At 54.9% G+C, this 26,399-nt stretch overlaps 2 protein-coding genes across 3 annotated transcripts in view; both read left to right on the top strand.

Annotated features, from left to right (window-relative positions):
• The window catches only part of LOC128814991 (protocadherin gamma-A4-like), a 127,913-nt gene that overhangs the window by 10,266 nt on the left and 91,248 nt on the right, over positions 1–26,399 (top strand). The gene's annotated exons all lie outside the window — the stretch shown is intronic.
• On the top strand, positions 1,383–26,387 carry LOC128815065 (uncharacterized). The gene is made up of 7 exons (XM_053991461.1): positions 1,383–3,848; positions 5,102–5,115; positions 10,095–12,846; positions 14,051–14,212; positions 14,356–16,815; positions 22,091–22,200; positions 23,627–26,387. Exons 1-7 carry the CDS (start codon positions 1,389–1,391, stop codon positions 26,385–26,387), a joined length of 10,719 nt encoding a protein of 3,572 aa, XP_053847436.1. The 5' UTR covers positions 1,383–1,388.

Genomic DNA, 26,399 nt, shown 5'->3' with positions numbered 1-26,399 from the left:
CGAACGTTCAAAGTTCCATTCTCCATCCTGAGTGAGAAAAGAGATTGTCGCCTGTTTCGGCAGGGAATGCGGTTGTGGGACAAGCTGGCTTCGTTTATGCATCCTGGCTGGCAGTTCGCTCTCTGTAGCTCTTCATGATTTTTATGTCGTACACTGGTGAGATTCTTTAATGATTTCCGTTTCCGAGATTTTTATTTTTCTATCCTCTTTTCACAAAAATGTTGGGCGTTTTAGTAGAACTCGCATATATCGAGAAGGGCAAATTTTTGCAATTCTGTTTACTAGGATAGACATCTGAGGTAGGAAGGCATCACACATCAGGGGGATCGGCCAGAGGAGGATTTAGGTACTTGAATAAAGCCTATTTGCACATTGATTAGTGGTCAGCACTGTTTCGAGAGCACAGTTATACGTGTATTCTAGGGTTCCATAATTCTTTTCTTGAACACATATCGTACCAACGTCATTAAGAAATACTTAGATGAATAGTTTACTAATGAGATTCATTGCTTTACACATTGATTTCAGAAAAAAAAAGGAATCATAGAATGATTTGATTAAATGCAAATCTGTATAAACTAAAGAAACACTAGGTATATCTTAGGAAGGGATGTCAAATATTTGAAGTCCTGAAACTTTCCTTTGAGGGTTTTAGCTGCATCTTTATTTGTAGCCGTAATTCAATCCTGTAACAATTAGCTCCCTGACCTCAAGAAGCATGCAATTGCTCTCGTCCAGCTTGTGTTAGTGAACTTGATAGCTCTGTATTTTCGGGATATGGTATCTTCCCGTTTTCCTGCTGAAAGCCTGTTGTTTAGATGCTTTTGAACACAAAAGATAAGAGTGAAAATAAGCTGCTGTGTAAAATACGAAACCTGTGTTTTAATTTACATCTAATGACATTAGTAAGTGATTCGTTTCCCGTGCCGTTAAAGAACCACGCCCACGGAATCCCTCAGCCTTCCTCCCGATGGTGATACCCTGGTGGATGAAAGCAGAGATGGGCTGGAGAAATGCGGAGGCAGGAGATCGGCGGTGGACGGAAAGTGACATCTCGGTGGCGACTGTCCCCTGTGTGTAGCAAGGCAGAGCCGCAGCGCTCGGCAGCGCTCGGTGCCTGCAGTGCCGGGAGGAGGCTGCGGGCGCCGCTGTTGACCGAGAGGAGCGAGAGGGAGCTCGGAGCGCTGCAGCCCCGCCCGCTGCGGATCGGCTCGCTCGGCTGCTCGCTCCCTGTCCGATCCTGCGGTCCGCGATCATCCCCGCGGTGCAGGTCCATTCTGCAGCCAGGCGGAGGGACCGGCAGCGGTGCACGGTGCAGAAGCTGAAAGCACTGAGTGGCAGCGGGATTGGATCGGCGGTGTTGCGGTGCCGGCGCTGCCGCGGTGGAGATGTGCGCGGCGGGGAGGCGCTGGGGCCGGCGGCAGCGAGCTCTGCTCTGGGCCGTCCTGCTGGCGGCGTGGGAGGCGGCGTGGGGGCAGCTGCGCTACTCCGTGCCCGAGGAGATGCCCAAGGGCTCGTTCGTGGGCGATGTGGCCAAGGACCTGGGGCTGCAGCTGCCGGAGATCAGGGACCGGAGCGTTCATATCTTGGACAAAGGTAGGACGCAGTATTTCGCTTTGCACGGGAATACGGGACATTTAGTGACGGCGGAGAGGATCGACAGAGAGCAGCTGTGCGACAGTGTGCAGCAATGCGTGCTGCGCTGTGAGGTGATAGTGGAGGGACAGATGCAGGTTTATGGGATCCAAGTGGAAATCACGGACATTAATGACAACTCTCCGAGCTTTCGAGAGGCAGAAACAGCGCTGAAAATAATCGAAACGACAGCCCCGGGTTCGAGCTTTCACCTTCCAGACGCTCATGATCCGGACTCGGGCCGGAATTCCCTGCAGAGCTACGAGCTGAGCGGTGACGAGCACTTCTCGCTGGCCGTGCAGGCGGGCCCCGGCGGCGATCAGCGTCCCGAGCTGGTGCTGGCGAAGGCGCTGGACCGGGAGGAGGCGGCGTTTCACGAGCTGGTGCTGAGGGCGATGGACGGCGGCGATCCAGCACGGACGGGCACGGCTCGGATCCGCGTGACGGTGCTGGACGCGAACGACAACGCGCCCGTGTTCAGCCAGGCGGAGTACACGGTGCGTGTGCCCGAGGACGTGCCCGTGGGCTCTGTCCTCGTCACCGTTACTGCAAATGACGCCGACGAAGGGTTAAACGGCCACAGGCAATATTCCTTTAAGAAAATCACAGAGAAAGCCTCGCAGATTTTTCAGCTGGACCTCGACACGGGAGCGATCGCGTTGACACGTAACTTAGACTTCGAAGACGTCAAATGCTATGAGCTGGACGTACAGGTTCGAGACGGCGGGGACCTTTCCGACATAGCAAAAGTCGTGGTCACTGTGACAGACGTCAACGACAACGCACCTGAACTCACAGTATCGTCGGCCCTGGTTGAGATCTCTGAGGATGTTCCGCCCGGAACCGTGGTAGCTCTGCTGCATATGCGGGACCAGGACTCAGGGGCCAACGGAGAGGTGCGCTGCTCGCTCGATGGGAATGTCCCGTTCCGCCTGGAGAAGTCCTTTGATGAATACTATCGTATCGTGACCGCGAGAGAGCTGGACCGGGAGCAGGTGTCGGAGTACAACGTGACGGTGCGGGCGGCCGACGGCGGGTCGCCGCCGCTGCAGAGCAGCGCGGTGCTGGCGCTGCGGGTGCTGGACGTGAACGACAACGCGCCGGTGTTCGCGGAGGAGCGCTACAGCGCGCGGCTGGCGGAGAACAACGCGGCGGGCGCGCTGGTGCTGACGGTGCGCGCCACGGACGCGGACTGGGGGCAGAACGCGCGCGTGCGCTACCGGCTGGCGGAGGGGCGGGTGCGGGGCGCGCCGCTGTCGTCGTACGTGTCGGTGCAGGCGGAGACGGGCGCGCTGTACGCGCTGCGCTCCTTCGACTACGAGCAGCTGCGCGAGCTGCAGCTGTGGGTGCGTGCGGAGGACGGCGGCGCGCCGGCGCTGAGCAGCAACGTGTCGGTGCGGCTGCTGATCGTGGACGAGAACGACAACGCGCCGCAGGTGCTGTACCCGCCACAGGCGGCGGCGGCGGCAGCGGCGGGCTCGGGCGCCGTGTGGTCGGGCGTGGAGCTGGCGCCGCGCTGGTCGGAGGCCGGCGCGCTGGTGGCCAAGGTGGTGGCGGTGGACGCGGACGCGGGGCAGAACGCGTGGCTGTCGTACGAGCTGGCCAAGGCCACGGAGCCGGGGCTGTTCCGCGTGGGGCTGCACAGCGGCGAGGTGCGCACGGCGCGCTCGCCGCTGGCCCGCGACGCGGCGCGCCAGAGCCTGGTGGTGCTGGTGAAGGACCACGGGCGGCCGGCGCTGTCGGCCACGGCCACGCTGAGCGTGGTGCTGGCCGAGAGCGTGGCCGAGCTGCTGGCCGAGCTGGGCAGCGCGGCCGACGAGGCGGCGGCGCCGGGCGAGCCGGCCGCCGGCCTGACGCGCTGGCTGGTGCTGGCCGTGGCCGCCGTGTCGTGCCTCTTCGTGGCCTTCCTGCTGCTGCTGCTGGCGCTGCGCCTGCGCCGCTGGCGCCGCCAGCAGCTGCTGCCGGCGGACAGCGGCGCCCTGCGCGGCGTGCCCGTGTCGCACTTCGTGGGCATCGACGGCGTGCGCGCCTTCCTGCAGTCCTACTCGCACGAGGTGTCGCTCACGGCCGACTCGCGCAAGAGCCAGCTGCGCTTCTCGGCCGGCAGCTGCTGCGACACCCTCCCGGCCCGGCCGCCGCCCGACGAGCCCGCGCCGCTGCTCGGGGACGACGATCTTGCCGGCGCCCTCCCCGCGGATCCCGCCCCTTCCTCGGTGAGTTTTCGGGTCGAATTCTGTCCGTGACTCTTCATCCTTCTGCTTCCCTGTTCTTTTTCTCCTCTGGTCTCTGTCGTGAGTAGGGAAATATTCTGACAAGTAAGGCATAGTGCCGGTGAGGGATGCGGTGGTGCCTCTTGCTGCGGAGAGATGGAGGCAGGCTCTGTGCTCTGCTTTCTGAGTCGATCGGGAGGCAGATGTAGTGAGGTTGATGGTGGCTAGGAATTCGTGTGAGTCTTTATGGTTTCATCAGGCACCCAGTGGTTTCTGTGCCCTGAAATGTGTAATACCCATGATTCTTTCGGTATTTACTGTTGTGAATAGATGGGTTGCATTAGTAGGAAATCTTAGTTTTCGTTCTTTGCTGATTCAGGTGTCTACCCAAGCTTTCACGTGCTTGACTGGGGTGAGAGTCTCTATATTGTAACCATAACAGCTCTGAGTGTAACTTCGGTGCTCATGGTTTGTACTCTTCTCCGCCTTTATGTATAAATGGAGGTCAGTAGGAAATGTCTTTGCATTTGTCTAATCCTCTAGGAGATTGGGCCCGGTACCGATGCTCCCTTGATGATATCTGTGTGACTGTTATGGAGATGAAAGATCCTCTTGAAAGCCACCCACCTGTGAGTGGCTGAATGTAGAGGAGGGCTACTGGAAGAAATGGCAGAGGTGCTTTGTTGATTTGGTGTCTTTACAGGCTGACCTCTGTCAGGTTGACCTGGGTGTGCCTTGGCTGTAAAATACAGGTCATGGCAGGAGCCTTGGCAAGGGTGAGAGGGGAAGGATTCAAGGTGCAGAGTTAGGCAGAAGGAGAGGGTGACTGCCCCTATAGAGACGTGCACTGACCCTTTCTTTCCTGGAGCACTGTTCCTCTTTTCGTTTTAGGAGTCTGAAGTTTCTTCACAGCAGAGCAGTGAGCAGAGAAAATCAGCCTCCTTTATCCAGAGATGTGAAGGTATCTGTGTGACGTTGGTGGTGTGAAAAGAAGTGGTCTGGGAAACTGGGCCTTATATGTCATTTGCATGTAAGTTAGATGGGTTAAAGACCAGCCTGGGGATTGTGAAGGATTGGAGATTTGAGTCCTGTAGTTCTACATGAGGATTTGTTGAAGGACAGAAGGGTATGCTTTTCTCATGTATCTTTTCATTACCCACCCGTAGTATCACTCCATGTGATGTCCTCCTTCCCTAAATATTTGGCAAGAAGACATGTAATTCTGGCTGCATGGGATGCCCTGTGTGTGTTTGCAGGTGGTCATAATTGTGTAACTTAACAGCTTAATTATGTACTCGTATATAAATCATAAAAGGTTATGTGGGAGTTTTAGGAAGTGCAGTTGGTGCATTCACTGCTTGGTAAAGGCCTGTAGTAATTACCTACTCTTAGTTACATGATCAAGAAGGGTGTGTCGTGATCTCCTTTCTGTAGCTGTTTGTTCGATTCCTTGCTCTTTGATGATCTGAAGATGGTTCTTTCTCTCTGCAAGTGTGTGGAAGATGGGTTCTGTTGTATTTGCCTGGCTGTTCTCTACATGCCTTTCATGTTTACAGCTATAAAAAGACTTTCTTAGATGTTTCTTTAACATGTCTCTGCAATAAATACTCTTGCTTATGCATGCACATACTGAAAAGTCAAATATTAGCCATGGTAAGGAGACATCTGAGCAGCTTTTCTCTTGGTGGAGTCTCTCTGCCAGTTTTGAAGATCGTGGTAACCATGTGAGTCATGCAGAGTTTGAGGGGATTGTTGGGTGTGCACTGTATGAGGAGATACTGGTGGAAACATGGCATGTGTTCTGTTGATTCCTAGGATTTAAGCCTGGCTTTCTGAAAATAACTCTGAAAGAGATTTTTTTTTTTTTAACATTGAGTGTTTTGGACTCAAATGGCATAGTTTTTGGTTCAGCATTCTTTTGCTTTAAGAGTGATGAAGTCACCCAGCCTTCAGAGAGGTCATGTGTGATGTTTCCTTTGAGCTGATACTCTGATGACTGAGTCTTTAATAGAACTGGTAATAACATAGGGTCTTTAAAGCATTTTGTATTTCTTCAAGGTACTGGGAGGAACAGAATTATCTTTTTTTGTGGTGCTTGGGATCTGAGAATTTGTGTGTGCAGCTTTTCTTTCAACAGAATTTGTCTGCAGATTTAACTTTCCATTTGTGTGGTGTTTGAAATGGGGAAAGAGTTTCATCTGTCCAGAGCCAGGGCCTGTGCAGGAGAGTGAAGTGGCTAAAAGGAAGGTGTAAAGCTCCAGTTTGACCTGGATTTTAGACAAGGCCCACAGCTGTGGTTGTAAGTGTTTTGTTTTCAAGGTCTAAGATGTGACTGTATCTGGGGTTTATGGTGTGAGCTCCTGTGTGAGCATCCAGAATACTTCTCACAAACTAATTCCCTTTGTGTATCTATGACAGCTGACACATTCTGAAATGTGAATCTATGGTTCATGGACTTCTGATGGTTTCTCAGTCTTTTTGTGTCATATTTGTTTGTTTGTTTCTTGTTAAGGAGTAAAGCTGGACCTCATTGTGCCTGGCAATCCTGCAAACAAATAAAATCTGGTGAAGCTTATGAGGAGAACAGGAGTTGTTTACTCTTGAAAAAGAGGAAACTCAGGGAGGAACTTATTGCTCTCTCTAATCACTTGAAATGAGGTAGTAGTGAGGTGGGGGTTGATCTCTTGTGTTCAAGTGAAAGGCCGAGAGGAAATGACCTTAATTTGTGCCAGGGGAGGTTCAGATCAGCTATTTGAATATTCTTCTCTGAAAGAATGGTCAACCACTGGAATAATTTACCCGGAGGAGGTGGTGGAGTCACAATCTCTGAAGGTATTTGAGAGGCCTCTGGATGTGACGCTTGGAGATATTGTTCAAGGCTGATTATGGTGGTGCTGGTCTGGACTAGATGATTTTGAAGGTCTCTTCCAGCTTTGATGATTTTGTGATTGTGTGAAACACCAAAAGCTATCTTATAATTATCAGGGTGGGAGACCAGTTCTCATCCATACCTTGAAGGTGGATATAGCTAAATTTATGTTTCCTTCAAATGGGACTGAATTAAATGCTCTTTTCCCTGTGGTTGATACATGGTTAGAATCTGGGTATTGACCATGATGCAAAAAAGACTGTGAATGCAGAGCCAAGAGACCAAGAAATTGGATTTGAATGTGGAAAATTGATGGGTCAGTGCGGCTTTGGCTGGAAAATGGTTTGATTTCAGGCCCCGTGCTAAGGTCCTTGCTGAGGTCTGTGCTGTTTACTTTGATCCTAGTATCCTTGTCCTGAAAGGCAATGCCACTCCTCCAGCAGTAAAGTATTTCCTGAAATACTGTCCAGGTGATGCTTGTGTAGAATGGCTTATAATATCTGCATGAAAATTTCATCTTTCATTTGTAACTCACAGGAACATAGAGATGTCTTCACAGTTGGAATTAGACTATCAGGTTCCTGTAAGGTCTTGGTCTTTTTACCCATTTCTGGTCAGTGCTTCTTCTTTTGGAATTATGACTCTGGCTTGGCATCAAATACCTATTTCAACCACCAAGGACAGATTTTTGTGTGTGAGGAATGTGAAGGAAAAAGAAAAAGTGACTCTTGGAATTTCTTAGAAGGGTGAAATTGAGAAAGAGGCCTCAGATATTTCATATCTTTGGGAGGTCACGTAACAGAATTGCTGAGAGCTGATGACTGTTTTTTGTAATGAACCTCACTACTACAGAGTCCAGTGTAAGACTTTAGGGCTGCACTTGCACCTTTAGGCCTCAGTGACTTCCAGGTGTTCACAGAGATGAATTCCAATGCCCACAGTGAAGACCAAGGAGATTTCCAGATGAATTTCTCTAACTGGCCTTTGTCTTCTAATGTTTCCTTGCCTTGCTTGTTTGATGATTTTTTTTTTTTTTTTTTTTTTTTTTTTTTTTTTTTTTTTTTTTCGTTCTTGGCTTTCTTTCTGTGAAGGTTTCCTTGCAATTATCAGCCTTGCTTCATTCAGCAATGAATCCTGTATTAGTGCCTCTTGTTCATGCTACAGCAGGTATGAAAGGCAGGAGAGGTGAGGGTACCTTTGAGTTCTGTTACTGACAGGGGGAAGGGAGGTAAACATCACCTTGGCAGTATCTCTGTGGAACACTGTGTGTGATAAAAGAGGGCAGAAGATTTCCTCTGAGCCATTAGTTAGGTAAGCCATTCTCTGTTGGATGACTGCTAATCTTTTAGTTTGGTTGTTTATTATTCATGTAGTTTAGAATCCTTCCATTTCCTCTCAGAATGCTGGCGAGCAGATAAATTTACCTCCCTTCCTGATGTGATCATGGTGCTTTATTCCCTCATAATAAATTTTCCAAGTGATGTTAAAGAGCAGTAGCAAACCAACAGCTGTGCAGCATTGGAAAGAAGACAGGAGACCTCTGTACGTGAGAGTATAGAAGAACAGATGATAATTCCCCTTGCTGTTGTATGTCATACATAACACATGCTTGTGCCTGATGGAGTGCCATGTAATAGGAATTGCTGCTGCTCAGTAAATGTGGCCAGCAAAATGTTGTTGCACCTGGTCTGTACATTTCCATATGTTTGTAACTCTTGTAAGATGTCATGAGCTCATCCTCAGGGTGTCTGACCTTATGTGGAAAGTCTCCTCTGTCCCAAATGCCCGAGCGCAGCTGCAGTTCCCACACACACCTGTGATGTTTACAGCTGTACAGAGGAAGGGTTTCATAAACACTCCTGCTGTGCTCACCCAGGAACACTTTGCCTGTAATGTAATAAAAATGCAGAAGCGTCTCAGCTGCAAGTTGTCGAAGTGCAGAGTGGCCACCCAGCCCAGCCAAGACTTCCATGAACAGATCAGGAGCCAGTGGGAGAATGTGGACAGAGTGTCTCCCACCCAATCACCCAGACCATGCTGGGCACACACCTGGAGACTGTGAAATGGCTGAGGAGCAGGCTGGAGAGTCACCTCCAAAGAGTTACAGACAGTAGAAATCCAAGTGGAAATCAGTAGTGTGTGATGTCCGTACTGGAATCAATGCTATTCGGTATCTTCAGAGACAATGGGATCAGGCACACCCTCAGCAAATTTGCAGCTGACATCAAGCTGAGATCATTAGTGAGAGGTCAGGGATGATGTTTATGGATGAGCTGGTGGAGCAGACCTGTGCAAACGTCATGAACTTCAAGAAGGCCAAGTGCAAGGTCCTGCACGTGGGTCAGGGCCATCCCCAGTTTAAACAGAGAGTAGGGGATTGAAAGCAGCCTTGCAGAGAAGTGCATTTGGTCACTGCTGGTTGATGAATGGGACATGGGCTGGTGATGTCCACTTGCTGCCCAGATTGTATCTAGGGTTGCATAACAAGCAGGATGACCAGCAAGAAGAGGAAGTTGGTCCTCTCCCTCTACACTTCTTTGACCACACAGATTGTCAAAGAACTGCAACATCTTTGCCATGAAGAAGCTCTGACAAAACACAGGTCCTTAAGCCTGAGAAAATAAAGCTTTGAGTAGAATTCATTGTGTCTTTTCAATTTATAAAAAACACTTAAAGGAAGGTTTGAAAGAGATATTTTAGGTTTAGATTACACCAAATGTTTTATGATGAGGATAGTGAGACACTGGAATGAGTCGCCCACAAATATTGTAGTTGTGCTACCATTGGAAGGCTTCAAGGACAGATTGGATGGGCCTTTCAGTAACCTGGTTGAGTGAAGGATGACCCTGCCTGTGACTAATGATTGGATTAAATTATTTTAAATTATCTGTTCAACCCAGAGAATTCTTCGGGTCTATAAAAGACTCATGGTGGCTTTGCATTTTTGTAATCAGGTCCTCAAAATAGGGAGATGCAAAGAAAGTAATTTTCTGAATCTCAGAAAGAAAGGAGAAATTTTATGCTTAGCAAAAAGATAAAAACATTGCTTTAGGCTAAACAATATCTCAACTTAATTCGACCCAAGACAGGAAAGCAGAACTGAAGACAGACGATAGGGTACTTATAGATTTCCCTGGCTATAGACATATATACAGTTTCCTGTTTCCTTGGTTGCACATTGATATTGTTAAGACAAACTGAGTTCCTTTATTTATTGCTTTGCCATAAACATATGTTTCTCTAATTCACTGCGACTCAAAAAGATTACTTAAAAGCATTAAAGAGCTCATCTAAGTTTTAAACGTATTTGAAATCACGTTAAGGCGCCGAGCCCCGCCCAAAGCCGGGCCCCCTTGAGCGCGGCCATCCGGCGGCTGCAGTGGCGCGGCGGCGCCTCCGGGTGCCGCTGTTGGCCGCCGCCGAGCGGCGCTGGAGCCGCCGCCGCCGCCGCCGCAGCGTCCTGCCCCCGCAGGCTGCTCGCTCGCCCGGCGCCGGCCACAGCGGCAGCGGCTCCGCCACCAGCAGCAGCAGCAGCAGCGGCGGCGGCGAGAGGCGTCCCGAGCGGGCTGGCTGCGCTGCGGCGGCCCCTGCGCTGTGTGGCGAGAGCGGCTGGAAGGGAGGCAGGGCAGCGGCGGGAGGCAGGAGCGCGGCGAGCGCAGGCGGCGGAGAATGGCGGTGAGGCGGCGGCAGAGGCGCGGGCCGGGCGGCGGGCGAGCGCTGCTGGCCGCGCTGCTGCTGTGCGTGTGGTGCCGGGCGGCGGCCGAGCGGGTCCGCTACGCCATCCCCGAGGAGCTGGGCAGAGGCTCGCTCGTGGGGCCGCTGGCGCGGGACCTGGGGCTCAGCGCGGACGAGCTGCCGGCGCGCAAGCTGCGGCTGAGCGAGGAGAAGCAATTCTTCACGGTGAATGAGGAGAACGGGAACCTGTACGTGAACGAGAGGCTGGACCGGGAGGAGATGTGCGGCGAGTCGGCGACCTGCTCCGTCAGCTTCGAGGCGCTGGTGCACAACCCGCTGAATGTTTTCCATGTCGAGGTGGCGATCGAGGATGTGAATGACAACTCCCCAGTCTTTAGCAAGGCTGTTCTGGACCTCGAGATCGGTGAATTAATCCCTCCCGGTGCTCGGTTTCCCCTGGAGATGGCGCGAGATGCAGACTTAGGAAGCAACTCGCTGCTGACTTATCAGCTCACCAGCAACCCGTCGTTCTCGCTATCTTTGCACGAAAAGCCAGGTGGAAAGAAGCAGCCAGAATTAGTGCTGGAGAGAGTGTTGGACCGGGAGAAGCAGAGCTCCTTTGACTTGGTACTGACGGCAGTGGATGGTGGGGATCCCGCTAGGTCCGGAACTGTCCAGGTTCTTATCAACGTGACAGATGCCAATGACAACTCGCCCGTGTTCAGCAAAAGCCTCTACGAGGCGAGAGTGGAAGAGAATTTGCCAGTGGAGTCAGTAGTGCTGCGGGTACGGGCGACGGATGCTGACGCAGGCTCTAACGGGCAGGTATCCTACTCCTTTGGCAGCGTCCCAGACGCCGTCCGGGTGTTGTTCACTATCGACAGTGAGAGCGGGGAAGTTAGAACAGCGGGTCCTCTCGATTTCGAGGAGAAGAATAAATACATCTTTGGCGTAGAGGCAAGAGACGGCGGCGGGCTTACCAGTCACTGCGAAGTGCAGATTGACATCACCGACGAGAATGACAACGCGCCCGAGATTACGATTCTATCCCTGTCGAGTCCCGTGCCCGAGGATGCCCCGAGTGGCACCGTGGTGGCCGTGCTGAAAGTGCGGGACAGAGACTCCGGTGAGAACGGTCAGGTGTCGTGCGAGCTGTCGGGAGAGGCGCCGCTGTCGATCGTGGCGTCCTCGGGCGGCTCGTACAAGGTGGTGACGGCGGGCGCGCTGGACCGAGAGCAGGCGTCCGAGCATCGCGTGACGGTGGTGGCCCGGGACCGGGGCAGGCCGGCGCTGTGGAGCAGCAGGGAGCTGGTGCTGGAGGTGTCGGACGTGAACGACAACGCGCCGGTGTTCGAGGAGGCGGCGTACAGCGCGTACGTGGCGGAGAACAACGCGGCGGGCGCGCTGGTGCTGCGCGTGCAGGCGCGGGACGCGGACGCGGGCGCCAACGGGCGCGTGAGCTACTGGCTGGCGGGCGGCAGCGCGGGCGCGGCGGGCGCGGCGCCGCTCGTGTCGGTGGAGGCGCGGAGCGGCGCGCTGTACGCGCAGCGCTCCTTGGACTACGAGCAGTGCCGCGAGTTCACGGTGGCGGTGCGGGCGCAGGACGGCGGCTCGCCGGCGCGCAGCTCCACGGCCACGGTGCGCGTCTTCGTGCTGGACCGCAACGACAACGCGCCGCGGGTGCTGTGGCCGGCGGCGGCGGCGGCGGCGGCGGGAGAGGCTGCGGGAGGGGCGGCGGCTCCTTTCGAGGTGGTGCCGCGTTCTGCCGAGGCCGGCTACCTGGTGGCCAAGGTGGTGGCGGTGGACGCGGACGCGGGGCGCAACGCGTGGCTGTCGTACGAGCTGGTGCAGGCGTCGGAGCCGGCGCTGTTCCGCGTGGGGCTGCACAGCGGCGAGGTGCGCACGGCGCGCGCCGTGTCCGAGCGGGACGCGGCCAAGCAGCGGGTGGTGGCCGTGGTGAAGGACCACGGGCAGCCGGCGCTGTCGGCCACGGCCACGCTGCACGTGGTGCTGGCCGAGAGCTTGCAGGAGGCGCTGCCGGAGCTGAGCGAGCGGGCGGCGGGCGCCGAGGCGGCGGCGGCGGCGGCCGAGCTGCAGTTCTACCTGGTGCTGGCGCTGGCGCTGCTGTCGGCGCTCTTGGTGCTGAGCGTGGCGCTGGCCGTGCTGGCGCGGCTGCGGCGGGCCGGGCCGCCCGCCGTGCTGCGCTGCCTGGGCGCGCAGCGCTTCTCGCTGGCCGGCGCCGCCTTCCCGGCCGACTTCTGCGAGGGCACCTTGCCCTACTCCTACAACCTGTGCGTGGCGGCGCCGGCCCGCGCCGTGCCCGAGGCCGCTTGGCCGCCACCGCCGGTGCCCATCCTGTCGGCGGAGGAGCTTCTGGGCGGGGATTCCTGCGAGAAGCCGAGCCCGATGAAGAACAGCTTTTTGGGGGAGCCGCCCGCCGAATCTGCTCTACCGCAGGTTTGTAACCTCGTATGCCCATTCTCTCCGAATCTCTTCCTCCTAAGAGAGTGAGGTCGTCTATTCTTGGTCTTCGTTTCGCTTTTGAGATTACTTGTACTGTGTTTCAATCCATTACTATAGGCATTCTATACCGAATTTCTCAGCAGGCAGGTTGACGAGCGGGCTCTTTTTGTCTCATCAGCTGATGGTGAGATTTAGGCTCAATTGATGGCTCTTACCTTTCAGCTTATACTGAGTAAATCTTTCAGGATTGTTGATGCTGTGCTTTACGTTTTTCTTTCCTTCATTTTCTACTTAGAACACGCAGGCAGATACGACAGCTTTTCTTTCATCCACTTACCAGGGTTCGTTGTCGAAATTTGTTGCCTGAAATGCTGAAAGTTACTGATGATGAAGGCAAATTTTTAGCGTGTAGAACGAGATTCGTTTATTGACGCCTGATATTTCAGATTTATTTTTCTCAGCTCTCTTTCTTGGTCCGACCCTGAGTAACAACTGTAGAAATAACCCTCTTTATTTACTGCTCTTTTGGTATGCCACTTACAAATGGTGAATATTCTTTACGGAGCGTGGAAGAGATGGGTCATTCCTTCATAATGAATGCTTCTCCCCTTTTCCATCCCCCCTCCCCCTTACATCTTTTGAGGGAAGGCATCTGCATAAATGCCAGGTTTTAATGCACACCTATAATAAGCATGTTCCGTATCAATTCCTGCTTATCAGTGTTCACACGTGTAGGGGAGATTTTCGCCGTTCAACTTGTGTTTTCCAAAATGATCTGGATCCACTGTAGTTCTTGTTTTGGTTTATCATAGGTTCAGGTTCACTTGGAAAATTTTGTCTAAAAAGCTAGGTTTGTCTGAAACGTTAGGAGTTACCAAAGTTCCAGGCGGATCTTACACCATACAATAAGAACTGCTAATTCTACATGACGGGATTAGGAAATTAGAGTGGATGTTTTCTCCTTCGTTATCTTTATTTCCTGAAGCGAAGTACGGAAACTTTTATGGCTGCTGGGCGCTATCCCGTAGGTTTATTGGCGTTTTGTGTTATATTCCAAAATGAACATACGTGTGTCTCTCTAAAGGAAGTTCAATCAGTTCCATTCCATACTTTCCTGGAAGGCAGCTGCAGAAATAAGAGCTTTAGTATCGCTCATATGGCCACAACTTTTCGGTGCCGACTGTCCCCTCCCCGCTAGCTGCCCGTGTGCAAGGCAGGGCGGGCAGCGCTCGGCGCCTGCAGTGCCGGGAGGAGGCTGCGGGCGCCGCTGTTGACCGAGAGGAGCGAGAGGGAGCTCGGAGCGCTGCAGCCCCGCCCGCTGCGGATCGGCTCGGCTGCTCGCTCCCTGTCCGATCCTGCGGTCCGCGATCATCCCCGCGGTGCAGGTCCATTCTGCAGCCAGGCGGAGGGACCGGCAGCGGTGCACGGTGCAGAAGCTGAGAGCACTGAGTGGCAGCGGGATTGGATCGGCGGTGTTGCGGTGCCGGCGCTGCCGCGGTGGAGATGTGCGCGGCGGGGAGGCGCTGGGGCCGGCGGCAGCGAGCTCTGCTCTGGGCCGTCCTGCTGGCGGCGTGGGAGGCGGCGTGGGGGCAGCTGCGCTACTCCGTGCCCGAGGAGATGCCCAAGGGCTCGTTCGTGGGCGACGTGGCCAAAGACCTGGGGCTGCAGCTGCCGGAGTTTCGAGACCGGGGCATCCGTGTTGTCTCTGAAGGTAATATGCAGTATTTCACTGCGAAGGGAAAGACGGGACATTTAGTGACAGCAGAGAGGATTGACAGAGAGCAGCTGTGCGAGCGTGTGCAGCAATGCGTGCTGCGCTGTGAGCTGATAGTGGAGGGGGAAATGAAGTTTTATGAAATTGAAGTGGAAATCACAGACATTAACGATAATGCGCCTAGCTTCAAGGAGGCTGAACAGGAAGAGAGAATAAGCGAGATGACAGCCCCGGGGTCGCGGTTTCCCCTGGCCGAGGCTCACGACCCTGATGCGGGCCGGAATTCCCTGCAGAGCTACGAGCTGAGCGGTGACGAGCACTTCTCGCTGGCCGTGCAGGCGGGCCCCGGCGGCGATCAGCGTCCCGAGCTGGTGCTGGCGAAGGCGCTGGACCGGGAGGAGGCGGCGTTTCACGAGCTGGTGCTGAGGGCGATGGACGGCGGCGATCCGGCACGGACGGGCACGGCTCGGATCCGCGTGACGGTGCTGGACGCGAACGACAACGCGCCCGTGTTCAGCCAGGCGGAGTACACGGTGCGTGTGCCCGAGGACGTGCCCGTGGGCTCCACACTTCTCACTGTAACGGCCACGGACGCGGATGAGGGTCTGAATGGACACCTGAAATACTCGTTAAAGAAAATAACAGAAAGAGCTTCAAAGATATTCAATCTGGACTCTGAGACTGGTGCGATCACTCTGCTGAGAAGCCTGGACTTCGAGGAAGGCGATTCGTACGACCTGGAGGTGCAGGCACGGGACGGAGGACAGCTTTTCGACACTGCCAAAGTCGTGATCACCGTCACAGACATAAACGATAACGCACCAGTGATTTCTGTACGGTCAGCGCTAAGTGAGATTTCTGAGGATTCCCCGTCTGGGACCGTGGTCGCCCTGCTGCATGTGCATGATCGCGACTCGGGGGCCAACGGAGAAGTGCGGTGCTGGCTGGACAGGGATGTCCCGTTCCGGCTGCAGAGCTCTCACGGCAGCTACTACCGCGTGGTGACAGCGAGAGAGCTGGACCGGGAGCAGGTGTCGGAGTACAACGTGACGGCGCGGGCGGCCGACGGCGGGTCGCCGCCGCTGCAGAGCAGCGCGGTGCTGGCGCTGCGGGTGCTGGACGTGAACGACAACGCGCCGGTGTTCGCGGAGGAGCGCTACAGCGCGCGGCTGGCGGAGAACAACGCGGCGGGCGCGCTGGTGCTGACGGTGCGCGCCACGGACGCGGACTGGGGGCAGAACGCGCGCGTGCGCTACCGGCTGGCGGAGGGGCGGGTGCGGGGCGCGCCGCTGTCGTCGTACGTGTCGGTGCAGGCGGAGACGGGCGCGCTGTACGCGCTGCGCTCCTTCGACTACGAGCAGCTGCGCGAGCTGCAGCTGTGGGTGCGTGCGGAGGACGGCGGCGCGCCGGCGCTGAGCAGCAACGTGTCGGTGCGGCTGCTGATCGTGGACGAGAACGACAACGCGCCGCAGGTGCTGTACCCGCCACAGGCGGCGGCGGCGGCAGCGGCGGGCTCGGGCGCCGTGTGGTCGGGCGTGGAGCTGGCGCCGCGCTGGTCGGAGGCCGGCGCGCTGGTGGCCAAGGTGGTGGCGGTGGACGCGGACGCGGGGCAGAACGCGTGGCTGTCGTACGAGCTGGCCAAGGCCACGGAGCCGGGGCTGTTCCGCGTGGGGCTGCACAGCGGCGAGGTGCGCACGGCGCGCTCGCCGCTGGCCCGCGACGCGGCGCGCCAGAGCCTGGTGGTGCTGGTGAAGGACCACGGGCGGCCGGCGCTGTCGGCCACGGCCACGCTGAGCGTGGTGCTGGCCGAGAGCGTGGCCGAGCTGCTGGCCGAGCTGGGCAGCGCGGCCGACGAGGCGGCGGCGCCGGGCGAGCCGGCCGCCGGCCTGACGCGCTGGCTGGTGCTGGCCGTGGCCGCCGTGTCGTGCCTCTTCGTGGCCTTCCTGCTGCTGCTGCTGGCGCTGCGCCTGCGCCGCTGGCGCCGCCAGCAGCTGCTGCCGGCGGACAGCGGCGCCCTGCGCGGCGTGCCCGTGTCGCACTTCGTGGGCATCGACGGCGTGCGCGCCTTCCTGCAGTCCTACTCGCACGAGGTGTCGCTCACGGCCGACTCGCGCAAGAGCCAGCTGCGCTTCTCGGCCGGCAGCTGCTGCGACACCCTCCCGGCCCGGCCGCCGCCCGACGAGCCCGCGCCGCTGATCGGGGACGAGGATCTTGCCGGCGCCCTCCCCGCGGATCCCGCCCCTCCCTCGGTGAGTTTCTGTGTCCCGGTTTTGTCCACGACTCTTTCTCCTGATGCTCCCTGCCCTTGCCCCGCCTTGTTCTCTGTCTTGCATAGTACATTTTGCTTAAAAGCACGGTAAAGTTTCCTTCAGTGACGTTCTGAATGCTGGAGCCAGTTGCTGTAGTTATGTGAACATGGGGTGGGTCCTCAGCCTTCTATTAAGTGAAGAAGGAAGGAGGGAGAAGGCTGCTGCTGGCAGGCTGTTGGTTAGGTCGGAGGTTTGGGTGTTGATCAGGTTCCAGATGTTGTTCCCCTATATCAGCTGTGCTCTGTAGAATCTGTGTTCCCGTTAGCATTAGATCTTCTGGAGGGATGGGTCATGTTATTACGAAATACAACTTTTTAGGAGGCTCATGTGTCTTCCCAAGAGCACGTGTGCTTGAATAGGTTGAATGTGTCTTGAAGAAGATGGTGATGGCCTAACCTCGAACCTTCGTGCACATTGTTTTCAGCCTTTATCACTCTCCATGATACATTGTGGAGATCAGCAGAAAGTTGTTTGTGTGATCCATGCTTTGATCTTTGTCCTCAGCAAAGGATTGGACAGGGCCACAAGTAGTTCTTGATCATGTATGTCTGCTTGTCACGGAGATGAAGGATCCTCTTGAAATTGTGATTCTTTGAGAAGCCTGTGGGGGCTGCATGTGGAGGAGGAAATGCAGGAGGGAATGGCAGAACTGCTTGCTTTGTACTTGTTTTCTAAGGTAGAGCGATGTCAGATGCAGCTGGATGAGCCTTGGCTAGCAAAGATTTAGCATGGCAAGAGAATTGCCTGGATGGGAAGAGAGAAATTCAAGGTGCAGTGGGGGATACAAGGTGGGCATAATTCCCTGTGAGCGGATATTCACTGGCTCAGTGTCTCTTGGAAGACTGCTCGGCTTTTCCTTTGAGACCTATGAAGTCTCTTCACAGAACTTCAGTCAGCAGGCAAATGCAGCTTCCACAGCACAGGGATGTACAGATAGCTGTGTGGAATTGGTGGTGGGGAGAAGACTGGTCTGGGGAACTGGGCCTCTGCTGTCACATGTTTTAAAGATATATGGGTGAAAGGACACCATGGATGGTGTGAAGGGTTGGAAATGTGAGTGCTGTGAGCCGCGCGTGAATGTCTGCTGAAAGACTGAAGAGAATGTTTTCCTCCATTCCCTGTCCAGTTCCTGTCTCTGGGATGAAGCCATGTGGGGTTCTTCTTCCCAAAGTACTTGTCTAGGAGATATGTATTCCAGCTGAATTGAGAACCCTGGGAGCTTCTTGCCATGTTGTTTGTCTGGCATCATAATTTTGTCACTTCAAAGTTTAATTTTGTACTTGTGACAGATGCCGTATAGGAAGTGCAAGCTGTGTACTCAGTGGCTACAAACAACACCATTAATTATCTAATCTGAGTTATATAATGCAGACCAGTGTTGTGAGCTCTTCAATTCTGCAGGTGTAAATTTTCTGTCTCATTCTTCTGATGATCTGAAGATGGTTCTTTCATGTTTATAGGTGAAAGGAGAGGGATTTCCATAGACATGTTTCTTGGAAATATCTCTGTAATAACTGCTTTTTCTTGTCCCATGCCTAGGGTGAGAAGTCAAATATTACCCATAGTAAGGAGATACTGCCTGAACAACTTTCCTCTTGGTGGAGTCTCTCTGAATTCCGCAGATCTGTGCTAACCATGGGAGCCGTGAAGGGTTAGGAGGGAGTGTTGGGGGTGTGGTGTATGAGGAGGTCCTGGTGGAGACATGGCATGTGTTTTGTAGATCTCCAGGGCTATTGCTGGCCTTCTGAAATGAGTCAGGAGGAGTCTTATGCTGTTCAACTGTGTGGTTTGGACTGAAATGGCCTAGTTTGGGTTCCATATTCCTTTGCATCTTGTGAGGAGTCCATGTGCTGAACAATGGTGATGTTGCCTTTGGGGGGATACTTGGATGTGTGGGTCTTTGACAGAGCTGGTAATAATTTATGGTCCATATAACATTTTGCACTTGTTCAAGTAATTGGGAGGAACCCAATAATCTTAGTTGTGATGCCTGGGATCTGAGAAGCTGTGCACACAACTTCTCTTCTAATGATGTCTGTATGCAAAATTTGCTTCCATGTTTATTTTGGACAGAGAGAAGAAATCTGTTTGTCCAGAGACGGGGCCAGTGCTGGAGTTCACTGTGATCTAGTTCAAAATGAATGAATGAATTGTGTCCAGCTCTGCTTGTCCTAGGAGTCAGCTGAGGCCCACAGTTGTGGTTCCAAGCTTTTCCTTTCCCTTACTGTCCAAGGAAATGACAGTCTGGGGCCTATGTCATGAGCTCCTGTGTGAGGCCTCCTGTGGATTAGTTACTGTCCAGTTTGCTGTGCTTTGTATATACTGCAAATGACCCAATCTGCAGTGTGAGGCCATGATTGATACTCTTCTGGTGTTTTCCCATTCTTGGCTGGGTTGATTAAGATTTTTACTATGTTGGATTTGGTTTGGGTTGTCTGTTTGTTTGTTTGCTTGTATTTTTGTCAAGGAATTGTCACGATCCGTTTCTTGCGGGGTGTCGTGATGGTTCTTTTCACTGATCCCAAAAGTGCAAAAAAGGCAAACAACAAGGAACTATCAGTTAATCACAACAAATGCACCTTTATTAGGGTCCAAAACAGTAAATGCGATAGTGGGGATCAGAAAGGAGATAAAAGGATAGAGAGAGAGAGAGAAGAGGGGTATGGGAATAGCTACCAACACAGGCGAGATCCTCAGTGGTCCGGACGATGGGGATCCGTCTGTCGTGTCGGGGGAGTCTTCGAAGTTCTGGTCAACTCGGGGGTCCAATTATAGTCCACAGAGGAAAGAGGGGGGAACAAGTGTAACAATGAAAGTCCATTGTAATCGCCACGCAGGAACAGGTGAGTCCACAGAAACCACCAAAGCAAGACGAATACAATGAAGAATAAGTCCATTGAAATTACTGAAGGGAAACAGGTCATGTCATTAGTGGTCAGACCACCAATTTCCCCTCCTCCCTATAGTAGGGGTCTCAGTCTCAGTCCTTGGGAGGAGGGTTCTCATTCTTTTTTTGTCACAGTGGTAACGAGGCAGATGAGGGGTCTTCAATGAAGGACCGCGAGAGTCACCCCAAAAGTTCATTCGGCTTAAGAACGGAGATTAGAAGAGAAGCAGGCCGCGCATCAGGCTGTCCCGTGCTGGGTCCATGTCAGGTCTTTGCCAAGTCCTTGCCAACTCCTTGCCAATTTCTTTGCAGGCCTTGTTCGGAACAGCCAGCATGACGGTTCAGTGGTTCCACCTGTGCTGTGTCCTGTTCTAAGCCGGAACTGGAGTGGGGGAAGAGATCCTTTCTCGTGGCAATCAGAAGGCAGAATGGAGAACGAGGGGCTTCAGATGGGCTCTTACAGGAATAAAGCTGATCCTCATTGTTCCTGTCAGTCCTGCAAACCCCAAAACATAATTGTCCAGTATGGAGAGTATCTCTCATCCATCCCTTGCAGCTGTACATGGATTCATAGAATCCTAGAAACACAGAGACAGAGAATGGTTTGTGGTGCAAAGGACCTTAAAGATCCTCTTGTTCACCCTCCTCTGCAGTGGGCAGGGACATCTTCCACCAGGGCAGGGTGCTCAGAGCCCCACCCAGCCTGACCTTGAATATTTCATTCAAGAAACACAACTTCATAAATGGATGTTTCCCCAAGGTGCTGTTTTTCTCTGTGGCCAACATGAAACCAAAATTTTGGTCTGTGTGGATGGTGAAACTAAAGGCTGTGAATGCAGAGTGAGGAGGGGGAGAGCTCAGTTCTGTGCCAGGAAAATCAACGGCTCAGTGTGGGTTTGGCAGAGAAATGGTTTGGTTTCATACTTGGTGCCAAAGGCAGTGCCATTGCTGTTCTGCTCCTGGTTTCTCTGTGATGAATGAATAGGAACCAGAAGCAATAAGAGAATCTGTTGTAATTTGTCAGAAGATTTACCTTGAGAAAGAGGCCAATGAGAAGCTGTTTAAAATGATGGTTTCATTACTGTGCAAGGTGAGCAGGCCATGCAGTAGAAAAAGATGCTGAGCTGAGGACTAATGCTTCAACTGAACCCCCCTATCCTGCTCTTCTGTGTAAGTCTTTAGGGCCACACTTGCAGCTTGAGACCTGAGTAGCTTCCAGGTGCCCTCAGGGGTGAATTTTAAGGCCTGCAATGAAAGCCTAGAAGACTTCACTGTGAGCATCTCTGACTACTTGTTCTCTTCTAATGCTTCCTTGCCTTATCTGATTCATGTTTTGGGTTTTTCTGTGATTTTTGTTGTTTTGTTTTGTTTTTCCTTGATTTCCTCAGTATGGGGGTATATTTTGAATTATGAACAAACTGTCTTTTATGAGCAACATATGGTGTGTTAGTGTCCCTTGCTCTTGTTCCAGTGGGAGTGGAAGGCAGGAGATATGAGAGAGACTTTGTGTTGTGTTCCTGTTGGGAGAAATAGATGTAAATATGACATTATTAGATGTTGCATCTCTGTGGAGCAGAGCATGTGATAAAGATGGGGAGGAGATTGCCTTGAAGCCAATGGTTTGATGAGCCATTCTTTGTTGGCTGACTGCTGATCTTTTAGTGTGGTTGTTTATCATTTGTGTGCTCTAGAATCCTTCAGTTCCTTATCCTAATGGTGGTGAGCAGACAATTGTACCTCCCTTCTGGGTGTGGCTGTAGTGCATTATCATCTGATGCTGGATGTGAGCAGTGAGGAGATGGGCACAAGCAAAACCTTCCAGTGGCATGGCGTGGAGGAAAAAGCAGACAGGGGAGCTCTGTGTGTGAGGCTAGAGAAGAACTCGGTCATTCCCTTGCTTGTCACAAGTCACAGAAAACACCAGCCTGTGCCTGATGGAGTCCAGTGTGATTTGAGTGGCTTCTGTAGAACAAGGGAGACCTACAAAATGTTATTGCATCTGTACATTTCCATGTGTTTCTAACTCTTGCAGCATTTCTTGTCATGAGCTCAACCTCAGCGTGTCTGACCTTATGTGGAAGGTCTCCTCTGTCCCAAGTGCCCGAGTGCAGCTGCAGTGCCCACAGACACCTGTGAGTTTTACAGCTGTCCAGAGGAAGGGTTTCATAAGCACTCCTGCTGTGCTCACCCAGGAACATTTTCTCTGTGTTGTAAAATGCAGAAGCATCTTGGCTGCAGTTGTCAAAGTGCAGAGTGGCCACCCAGCCCAGCCAAGACTGCCATGATCACACCAGGGGCCAGTGGGAGAACGTGTGCAGTGTCCCCCAGGCCATCACCCAGAGGAACCTGCTGGGCAATCATCTGGAGGCTGTGAAATGGCTGAGGAACAGGCTGGAGAGTCACCTCCAAAGAGTTACAGACAGTGGCTCCATGTCCCGGTGGAAAGCAGTGACTTGTGCTGTCCCTCAAGGGCCCTGCCTGGGCCCAGTTCTGTTCAGTGCCTTCATGGACAATGGGATTGAGTGCACCTTCAGCCCCCGTGCAGCTGACTCCAACTGGAGTTGATCCAGGGGAGGGCAGAGATGCCAGTGAGGGATAGGCTGGAGAAGTGGCCCCTTGTAACCATCATGAAGTGGAAGAAAGTGCGAGGTCCTGCAGCTGGGGTGGGGCAATCCCCAGTTTAAACCGAGGGTCAGGGATAGGGAAGAGCTTTGCTGGGAAGTACTTTGGGTCATTGGTGGGTGATGAGATGGGACATGAGCTGCCAATGGGCACCTGCTGCTCAAATTGTGTCCTGCACTGCATGACAAGCACTCTGCCCGGCACGTCGAGGGAGGTCCTTGCTCCCTCTAAGCTCTTTTTATGGGAGTGTAGACTGCATGCAGATCTTGGGCCAATATCCCAAATGGACATGCTAGAGTTCCCAGAAGGATGTTGGAAGTGGCCTGAGTGTTGGAACATCTGTTATGCTGAAGGACTGAAAGAGTTGAGGTTTTCAAGCATAGAGAAATGATAGCTCTGTGTAGACTTGTGAAAATATTTTGCTCTTTCAGTTTATGAATAAACTTATAGGAATGATGGGGTGTGTTTTTTCTAATGAGGGTTGGTGGTCATAGGACAGCCAGCCACTGTTTTCCACTAAAAGAAGGGTGGTTTTGATTAGGAGAAAGCTTTTCAGTGTGGGTTGTGCGAAAATGGAAGATATTGCCCAGAGAAGTTTTGCATATGCCTCCAACGTTGAAGTCTAGCAGAAAGTGTTCCTGCTTTTGGCAGAGGCGTGTATTAAATTACCGTTAATAAATGTTTGAATTGGAAACAGAGAACATTGTTTGGCTGTATGAAGAACTGAATATTGCTTTACATTTTCCATTGTCTGGTGCTCAGATATGGATGAATCAAAGAACTGAGATGAAGCAACTTTGATGAGTCAGAGACAAAAGTGTAAAGGTTATTCTGCTGTCTTGTTATAGGGACTGCTTACATTACTACAAGCTAAATTATATTCCCAATTAATACAACCCAGGTAATGAAAGGACAGTTATAGAGAAGTGCGAAAATTCTCTTGAAGTCTTCCCTATATTATCATTTATTGCTGGTGTTAATGGGCCATGATTTTATTAAGACGAGCTGAATTCACTTTTTACTGCCCTTCCATGAATATTTGCTTCTGACTGTTGAATGTGACTCAAAAGAATATCCTTAAATCCTCCGGCATTACATCTCAGGTAGAAACGCCTTGCGTTGGAATGAAGCAAGAGTTTCTGCGCCGGTGTTTGCAATCGGGGAGAGCCCCCGGGGCCGGTGCAGGCGCCGAGCCCCGCCCAAAGCCGGGCCCCCTTGAGCGCGGCCATCCGGCGGCTGCAGTGGCGCGGCGGCGCCTCCGGGTGCCGCTGTTGGCCGCCGCCGAGCGGCGCTGGAGCCGCCGCCGCCGCCGCCGCAGCGTCCTGCCCCCGCAGGCTGCTCGCTCGCCCGGCGCCGGCCACAGCGGCAGCGGCTCCGCCACCAGCAGCAGCAGCGGAGGCGGCGAGAGGCGTCCCGAGCGGGCTGGCTGCGCTGCGGCGGCCCCTGCGCTGTGTGGCGAGAGCGGCTGGAAGGGAGGCAGGGCAGCGGCGGGAGGCAGGAGCGCGGCGAGCGCAGGCGGCGGAGAATGGCGGTGAGGCGGCGGCAGAGGCGCGGGCCGGGCGGCGGGCGAGCGCTGCTGGCCGCGCTGCTGCTGTGCGTGTGGTGCCGGGCGGCGGCCGAGCGGGTCCGCTACGCCATCCCCGAGGAGCTGGGCAGAGGCTCGCTCGTGGGGCCGCTGGCGCGGGACCTGGGGCTCAGCGCGGACGAGCTGCCGGCGCGCAAGCTGCGGCTGAGCGAGGAGAAGCAATTCTTCACGGTGAATGAGGAGAACGGGAACCTGTACGTGAACGAGAGGCTGGACCGGGAGCAGATGTGCGGCGAGTCGGCGACCTGCTCTGTCAGCTTCGAGGCGCTGGTGCACAACCCGCTGAATATTTTCCAAGTGGAGGTTGCGATCGAGGACGTGAATGACAACTCCCCAGTTTTCAGCAAGGCTGCTCTGGACCTCGAGATCGGTGAATGGACGCTTCCCGGTGCTCGTTTTCCCTTGGAAATGGCACGAGATGCAGACTTAGGAAGCAACTCGCTGCTGACTTATCAGCTCACCAGCAACCCGTCATTCAGTTTGTCATTAAAAGAGAACCCCGGTGGTAAAAAGCAGCCGGAATTAGTACTGGAGGGAGCACTGGATCGGGAGAAGCAGAGCTCCTTTGAATTGGTGCTCATAGCTGTGGATGGCGGGGAACCTGCGAGGTCTGGGACTGTCCAGGTTCGCATCAACGTGACAGACGCAAATGACAACCCGCCCGTGTTCAGCAAAAGCCTCTACGAGGCGCGAGTGGCAGAGAATTTGCCAGTGGGGTCTGTGGTGCTGAAAGTAGCGGCTACGGATGCGGACGCGGGCACCAACGGGCGAGTCTCCTACGCATTCGGCAATGTCCCTGATGACGTCCCTTTGTTGTTCACTGTCAACAGCGACAGCGGGGAGGTCAGGACGTCGGGTCCCCTCGATTTTGAGGACAAAAGTAAATACATCTTCGCCCTGGAGGCAAGAGACGGCGGCGGGCTTACCAGTCACTGCGAAGTGCAGATCGACATCATCGACGAGAATGACAACACCCCGGAGATCACGATTCTGTCCCTCTCGAGCTCCGTGCCCGAGGACGCGCCTGCCGGCACCGTGGTGGCCCTGCTGAAAGTCCGGGACCTGGACTCTGGGGAGAACGGTCAGGTGTCGTGCGAGCTGTCGGGAGAGGCGCCGCTGTCGATCGTGGCGTCCTCGGGCGGCTCGTACAAGGTGGTGACGGCGGGCGCGCTGGACCGAGAGCAGGCGTCCGAGCATCGCGTGACGGTGGTGGCCCGGGACCGGGGCAGGCCGGCGCTGTGGAGCAGCAGGGAGCTGGTGCTGGAGGTGTCGGACGTGAACGACAACGCGCCGGTGTTCGAGGAGGCGGCGTACAGCGCGTACGTGGCGGAGAACAACGCGGCGGGCGCGCTGGTGCTGCGCGTGCAGGCGCGGGACGCGGACGCGGGCGCCAACGGGCGCGTGAGCTACTGGCTGGCGGGCGGCAGCGCGGGCGCGGCGGGCGCGGCGCCGCTCGTGTCGGTGGAGGCGCGGAGCGGCGCGCTGTACGCGCAGCGCTCCTTGGACTACGAGCAGTGCCGCGAGTTCACGGTGGCGGTGCGGGCGCAGGACGGCGGCTCGCCGGCGCGCAGCTCCACGGCCACGGTGCGCGTCTTCGTGCTGGACCGCAACGACAACGCGCCGCGGGTGCTGTGGCCGGCGGCGGCGGCGGCGGCGGCGGGAGAGGCTGCGGGAGGGGCGGCGGCTCCTTTCGAGGTGGTGCCGCGTTCTGCCGAGGCCGGCTACCTGGTGGCCAAGGTGGTGGCGGTGGACGCGGACGCGGGGCGCAACGCGTGGCTGTCGTACGAGCTGGTGCAGGCGTCGGAGCCGGCGCTGTTCCGCGTGGGGCTGCACAGCGGCGAGGTGCGCACGGCGCGCGCCGTGTCCGAGCGGGACGCGGCCAAGCAGCGGGTGGTGGCCGTGGTGAAGGACCACGGGCAGCCGGCGCTGTCGGCCACGGCCACGCTGCACGTGGTGCTGGCCGAGAGCTTGCAGGAGGCGCTGCCGGAGCTGAGCGAGCGGGCGGCGGGCGCCGAGGCGGCGGCGGCGGCGGCCGAGCTGCAGTTCTACCTGGTGCTGGCGCTGGCGCTGCTGTCGGCGCTCTTGGTGCTGAGCGTGGCGCTGGCCGTGCTGGCGCGGCTGCGGCGGGCCGGGCCGCCCGCCGTGCTGCGCTGCCTGGGCGCGCAGCGCTTCTCGGTGGCCGGCGCCGCCTTCCCGGCCGACTTCTGCGAGGGCACCTTGCCCTACTCCTACAACCTGTGCGTGGCGGCGCCGGCCCGCGCCGTGCCCGAGGCCGCTTGGCCGCCGCCGCCGGTGCCCATCCTGTCTGCGGAGGAGCTTCTGGGCGGGGATTCCTGCGAGAAGCCGAGCCCGAGCAGTAACCTCGTCTTGGGAGAGCCACCCTCCGATCCGTATGCACCGCAGGTCTGTAAAGCGTGAGCTTCTTCCTTT

This window comes from Vidua macroura, chromosome 15 (genome assembly GCF_024509145.1).
Source record: "Vidua macroura isolate BioBank_ID:100142 chromosome 15, ASM2450914v1, whole genome shotgun sequence".
Lineage (NCBI taxonomy): Eukaryota > Metazoa > Chordata > Aves > Passeriformes > Viduidae > Vidua > Vidua macroura.
Note: the sequence above shows the minus strand (reverse complement) of the source record. Positions and strands in the feature narration are given on the sequence as shown.

Coding starts and splice junctions, on each gene's coding strand:
- LOC128815065 (XM_053991461.1), top strand. CDS start 1,389: ATGTGCGCGGCGGGGAGGCGCTGGGGCCGGCGGCAGCGAGCTCTGCTC. Junction 12,847..14,050: donor CCGAATCTGCTCTACCGCAG/GTTTGTAACCTC, acceptor CCTCCCCGCTAG/CTGCCCGTGTGCAAGGCAGG. Junction 14,213..14,355: donor GCTCCCTGTCCGATCCTGCG/GTCCGCGATCAT, acceptor GCCGCGGTGGAG/ATGTGCGCGGCGGGGAGGCG.